The 6,715-nt window shown below is 41.4% G+C and overlaps 1 protein-coding gene across 1 annotated transcript in view; it reads right to left on the bottom strand.

Moving 5' to 3' along the window:
* Window positions 1-771: 771 nt before the first annotated feature.
* The window catches only part of LOC124041417 (regulator of microtubule dynamics protein 2-like), a 77,959-nt gene continuing 72,015 nt past the window's right edge, over window positions 772-6,715 (bottom strand). Inside the window, exons 7-11 of the mRNA XM_046358967.1 lie at window positions 6,320-6,397; window positions 5,390-5,488; window positions 3,840-3,893; window positions 3,623-3,703; window positions 772-3,493 (exon numbers count right to left, since the gene is read on the bottom strand). Of these exons, the coding sequence (XP_046214923.1) occupies window positions 3,437-3,493; window positions 3,623-3,703; window positions 3,840-3,893; window positions 5,390-5,488; window positions 6,320-6,397 (369 nt within the window). The 3' untranslated portion in view covers window positions 772-3,436. The remainder of the gene's footprint in view (window positions 3,494-3,622; window positions 3,704-3,839; window positions 3,894-5,389; window positions 5,489-6,319; window positions 6,398-6,715) is intronic.

Here is a 6,715-nt window from a genome sequence, read left to right as displayed (position 1 = left end):
AAATAAAGGTTCCATATTGTCCAGCCCGGCTGATTTGTGGGGTCCAGATTTTGCAGCTCTTTCAGAACATCAGCTGACTGGATTTGGGAGAAGGAGAAATTGGGAAGGCTTGGCCGAGTTGCTGTGGGGGGTTGCAGTGCTGTTGACCGGGGTAGGGGTGGCCAGGTGGAAAGCATGGCCAGCCGTAGAAAAATGCTTATTGAAATTCTCAATTATAGTGGATTCATCGGTGGTGACAGAGTTTTCTATCCTCAGTGCAGTGGGCAGCTGGGAGGAGGTGCTCTTATTCTGCATGGACTTTACAATGTCCCAGAACTTTTTAAAGTTTGTGTTGCAGGAAGCTCATTTCTGCTTGAATAAGCTAGCCTTGGCTTTTCTAACTGCCTGTGTATATTGGTTTCTAACTTCCCTAAAAAGTTGCATTTCACAGGGCTGTTCGATGCTAATGCAGAACGCCACGGGATGTTTTTGAGTTGGTTAAGGGCAGTCAAGTCTGGAGAGAACCAAGAGCTATATCTGTTCCTGGTTCTAAATTTCTTGAATGGAGCATGCTTATTTAAGATGGTGAGGAAAGTATAAAAAAAAAAAAAACAGGCATCCTCTACTGACGGGATGAGGTCGATATCTTTCCAGGATACCAGGGCCAGGTCCATTAGAAAGGCCTACAAGCACAGTACGTTAGGGAGAGTTAGTGATTGTGTTATGCAGCAGGGTTGTGATTAAGACATTAACATGAACTTTTCAGTCCACTTTGGAAAATTAAGAGGTGAAACCATTTAACCATTTATTTTCAGTTATTTTAATACTAAACAAACACCTGTGTTCCTTTAGGAGGTAATTGAATGAGTCGATGCCATAACAATAACCTGAAACATGACCAGACTGGAGGGAAGTTGGACTGAATTTGATCCAGTGACAAATTTAAAATTGGCTCTGGAACAAACTATACAGTCTGCACAAAAAGGTGAATGGAAGGGTGGCTTACAAATAAAACAACACACTTCACCTTTGGTAATCAAGCAAGAACATTCTTTCATACCTTGCTATTACATTTGGACCCGAGACCAGGCAAAATATTTGGTTGATAATAGAATGAAAATGTCCCTATTAGATTTTAATCAAGTGTTGTGTACAAAAATAGTTGTGTGTGCATGTATTCCAGCAACATCCCCCCCCCTCACACACACACACAATTCCACATATTTATTGAAAAATGGCAGACTCAAATAACATTGATCAGTAGTGTCTATAGAATAGTTTCCAGAGCCATGCATTTTCATTTCTAAATACATGGCTCGCGTAGTGTCTATAATATTTTATGTACTGTATTTAATTTACAAGATATTATAAACTGGGTGGTTAGAGCCCTGAATGCTGATTGGCTGACAGCCATGGTATATTAGACCATATACCACAGGTATTAGAAAACATGTCTTTTTACTGCTCAAATTATTTTGGTAACCAGTTTATAATAGCAATAAGGCACCTCAGGATTTGTGGTACATGGCCAATATACCACAGCTAATGGGCAGTATCCCGGAAATCCGCATTGCGTTGTGTGTGTGTAAGAACAGTCCTTAGCCGTGGTATATTAGCCATATACCACACCCCTTCGGTCCTTTCGCTTAAAATTTACTTCACTGACCACTGGGCACAGACATCAATTCAACATATATTCCAAGTTGGTTCAACGTAATTTCATTTAAATGACGTGGAAATAACGATGATTCAACCAGTGTGCGCCCAGTGGGTACAATGTCTACAACCCTAGATACAACAAAAGCATACATTCATATTACTGGAACACAGACAAATCTGAGGCAAAATAAATGATACCATTCTTGTATTTCACCTCTCAGATAAAGTATGCACCAGTTAATGGTTCCCAGAAGACTTGATAGGGAAGGAAACTGGACTCCTAGGGAGAATCTCAATTTCATACTCCTCGAGTCCTTCTCCCTCGCCTCATTTTCAAAACCCATCGGATGAGAAAGCCAGAGGTCCCTTCCCTCTGACCTCTGCCAATTGAGAAGGAGAAGAGGACGCGATGAGTATGAAATTGAGATTCTGCCTAGGAGTCATGTTTCTTTCCCTATCAAGTCCTTCCTCTTATCTGATGGGACCATCATCTCAGTCTATGTACAGACAGTGACAGGAACACAAAACCTGACAACCAGCAGAGCTACACTAGTGGTCCACTCAGTGCAGGTCAAAGAACACTTAAAGAAATATCCAAGTCTGCAACTGAAATGGCACCATATTCCCTATTTAGTGCACTACATCTGACCAGAGCCCCTATTCCATATTTAGTGCACTACATCTGACCAGAGCCCCTATTCCATATTTAGTGGACTACGGCCCTGGTCAAATGTAGTGTACTTTATAGGAAATAGGGTAACATATAGTTATAGTGCCTTCAGAAAGTAGTTAAACCCCTTGAATTCTTCCACTTAGTCATGTTATAGCCTTTTTATTTATTTATTTAAATCATTTTAAATTAAAAAATGAAAATTGAAAAGCTGAAATGTCAATAACTATTCAACCCCTCCGTTATGCCAAGGCTAGATAAGTTCAGGACTAAAAATGTGCTTAACAAGTCACATAAGACTCACTGTGGTCAATAATAGTGTTTAACATGATGTTTTGAATGACCACCTCATCTCTGTACCCCACACATACAATTATCTACAAGGTCCCTCAGTCGAACAGTGATTTTCAAACAGATTCAACCACAAAGACCAGTGATGTTTTCCAATGCACTTACTGGTAGGTGGGTTAAAACAGGAAAAAACAGGCATCACATTTTTTAAAAGCAGTTCTTAGGCTAGGCTATTTCAGTGTAATAAAAAAAACAAAATCAAGAATAATTATTGATACATATGCAGTTTACAGGGAACCATATTCATTTCTGACACCAACAGGGTGAGTATAATTATTAAAACATTTTCTAGCTACAGTATTGCCTGGTCCTCCACACTCGACTGCAGATTGCTTCAAGATATGGGAGATAATATACATCCCATTGAACACCATTGATTGACTTACATCAAAAATGGGACCAGCCAATGAAATTGGATTCTGGGTGTGTAACTGCTTGCTGATAGGTCAAAACTGTCCCTTTTTACCACAATCTCTTTAGCAAACAGATGTCAAAGAATTTCGATATCTGCTTTTATAAGACATCAAGATGTGTCTGTGATAAACGTGTTCTCCAGAACAGTGTTCCCTAGCATGCACAGCCAATCCAGTCATCTCCAATCCCAGAGAGGATTAGCAAGAGTCCGGTATTTCAGAAATGTTGAAGCCCCCATTGAAGGTACTGTCCAATCAGTAATCAAATAAGACATTGATTTGGATTCCATTCATAGTGTGGCTTCCAGTGAAGATGATCCTGTGTTTCTCCCTAGCGAGAGGACGTAACCATTTCGAAATGTCCTCAATAAACACCTAGCGCAGGGAGAAGGTAGTCAAGCTCCTTCTGTGCCTCCTCATCCTTGGAGAGAGAGAGAGAGAAATAAAAAGAGACAATCAATCTCTTTTTGAACCACAACAATGACAAACGTGAGAGAACTAAGACTTTAGAGTACAAGAATAAGCCAGTGACAATACAGTCAGTACCCACCTCTTTGGAAACAGTTTCCATTGAGGCAGCAGCATCCCACATCTTCCTGGCCTGACCTTTCTGCCCCAGGTCTCTGTAACACTGACCAATCAAAAACACATTCCTCCTCCTCATCATTATCACCATCGGTGCACATACAGAGTCCGTTTGATTATTGGATATACTGTAGATGAATCTAAGACGCAAACATTACAACAACATGGGCAGTCCGACTTACCTTGGCTAAAAACACATAGTTTAATTTGGAGTACCTGGGACGGATCTCCTCCACCTGTGAAAGAGTGAAAATATTATAAAACACGAGAACATTGTACTTGCTGATAATCAACTCTTTCTGGAGTTCAGCTTCCTGAGGCTGGAACAAAATGCCCTCTCCTTGTCCAGAATCTCTGTATTCTGAGTCATACTCTTGTGAGAAGGTAGCCCTGCATTGTAAGCACAAATCTCCCCCGCAAGCTTTGAAAATGTCTGAGTTAAGTGTTACCATAAGGCCAGAGGAGGCTGGTGGGAAGAGCTATAGGAGGAGTAGGCTCATTGCAATGGCTGGAATGGAATAAATGGAAGTGAGTCAAACGTGGTTTCCATACGTTTGATACCGTTCCATTGATTCCATTCCAGCCTTTACAATGAGCATGTCCTCCTATAGCACAATAACACGGCTGTATTCTTCCATTGGACCGGCACCAAAAACACAACCGCTGACAAAAACACTGCCTCACAGTTTACGTTCTAATGGCATCAGATCAGTCCAGGACAGGTACGGGGGTTGGTACACGATTTGGGCAAATGACTGCAATTGAAACATAGAACCTGCTCAGCACACACAATTACAGAAAGGACTAACCATAGCACTATTCTGCCTCTAGCCGTAGACAATTCTATTTCACTTGACTCTACCTTAAATTCTGACCCTATTATTAATAGTACAATTAGAAGAATACTAGGGCAACACCTGGGCACTAGGTAGTGTGTAGTTACTGTTTGTGTACTTGGTTATAGTGGCACAAGTTGTAGAACAGCAGGATGTGTTTGTTGAAGCTAAACAACCTCTACCAGAGTCCTTGCGGCCAGAAGAAACAAGTTACAACAGAGACCACTTCAATTCTTTTGATGGGTGAGATACACAAGACGCGAGGAAGAGGCATGAAGCAAGAGAATCTTGGACAGGAGTCATTTCACGTCTCTCTATATAAACATGTGAAATGTGGGAACACAGATTAAGCCTCGAAATACTTGTGGTTTGGTCTTCAAATTTTAAATCTAACAGCAAGTGCGCAGAACACAGGGAGGAGTTCTCCGAGTTGAAATGTACAGTGATCAGAAAAGCTGAGTTAAAGAGAGAGAACTTGGGGAGGCAGGGTAGCCTTAGTTGTTAGAGAGTCGGACCAGTAACCGAAAGGTTGCTAGATCGAATCCCAGAACTGACAAGGTAAAAAAAAAAAAAATCTGCCGTTCTGAACAAGGCAGGACGACTGTTCTCTGATAGGCCGTCATTGCAAATAAGAATTTGTTCTTAACTGACTTGCCTAGTTAAAATAAACATTTAAAAAACTTGAAAGGACTGTATGATTCTAACAGGCTAAAGTATACAGTGCAGAACTATGAAAGTAACAGAAACAGAGTAGCTGTCCATATTCAAATCTAGCAGTCGGGCAAATGAGAAATGTACTGGTAAATTACATTTGCAAGGCCTGACATGCTTTACTCCACACTAACAGGTACTGCCAAACACACCACAATCTATGGTAGCAAGGAGAATCCCAATACCTTGAGGAAGTTCTTCAGCGCATCTTGGACCGTGGCACTTGGAGGCTCTCCAAACAATGTAGCAGCAATTTTCCTCTCGATCCAGGACAGCTGAGCCACCTGAACAGAACCAGTGTGTAGAGCCCTTTCAGAATATGGTGAATCAGATAAACATTTAAAATGACATGGTGTGAATATGACTCTGATACTACAGTGCGTAAACAGTGCAAGTATCATTTAAACAGGAGGGGGGGAGTCATGGGAGTAAAGGATCTGAAAATTACCCCCCCCCCCAATTTAAAAAAAAGAAAAAAAAGAAGTCACTATGGAAAGACACTTTCAAAATACTAACTACTGTTCCTAAAGCCCCGTCACTCAGGATGCGGTGACAATATAACCCGCAATGGAAGCGATTTCTAATCCTGACACAAACCAACCCATCATGATAAGCAGCCAGACACACACACCTTTTCCATAAAACTTGATTACAGGAATAAGAATATGGGCCTAATGTGATGGACTTGCTGGGTCAAACGCGCGCAGTGTTCCTTCCCCCGCCCCATTCATCTTAGAGATGTGCACTTGTAGGTGTAGCACTGCCTTGCCGTCCCTGTGGGCCCTTTCAAAGAGGGGCCGCTGCCTGAACGTAAACAGCGGATCAATGTTTAACGTGAACACAGAGCAGAACGCCCTTTAAATTCACTCTCACAAATCATCAGGGGTGACTTTTTTTTCCTTCTTCGGAGAAATAGCCACTCATCTTTGACTGCAGCTAGCTACACATGGCAGGGTATGCGGAGGGTGCTTGTGTGTGTGTCTGTCAATGAGTGTGTGTCAATGAGTGTGTATTGCTAATGACTCCTTCTCAAAGCTCCTACATTGATCACTTTTCAGGGAGTGTATTCCTCACTGTATGGTTGACTTGGGTTAATGTGTGTGTATGTCACATACAGCGTAGCACCAGCGGCCCAGCAGGTAGTAAGACATAGGATCCTGTGGCTTCAGCTCGATGGCCTTATCCAGATGATCCTGAACACAGAAGAGGACAGACAGCATTAAGTGTTGATTCATGACACCACACATTTCCCTCTGACCTGATCTGCTCTGCTCCACAGCTACCCACAACTATGCCACAAAAATCTCTCACACACGCACATGTATCACAAGCTCCTATTTGTCATGCAACCCTCTCCCTCCCACTGTTCTTTTCCACTCAATCGCAAAATCCTCTCTCTCTCTCATATATATATACATATGTATACACATATATATATATATATATATATATACGTGTATATATATATACATATGTATACACATATATATATATATATATATATATATATA

The sequence above is a fragment of the Oncorhynchus gorbuscha genome, linkage group LG08 (assembly GCF_021184085.1).
Source record: "Oncorhynchus gorbuscha isolate QuinsamMale2020 ecotype Even-year linkage group LG08, OgorEven_v1.0, whole genome shotgun sequence".
NCBI lineage: Eukaryota > Metazoa > Chordata > Actinopteri > Salmoniformes > Salmonidae > Oncorhynchus > Oncorhynchus gorbuscha.
The sequence above is the reverse complement of the archived record's forward strand: the minus strand, read 5'-3'. Positions and strand labels throughout refer to the sequence as shown.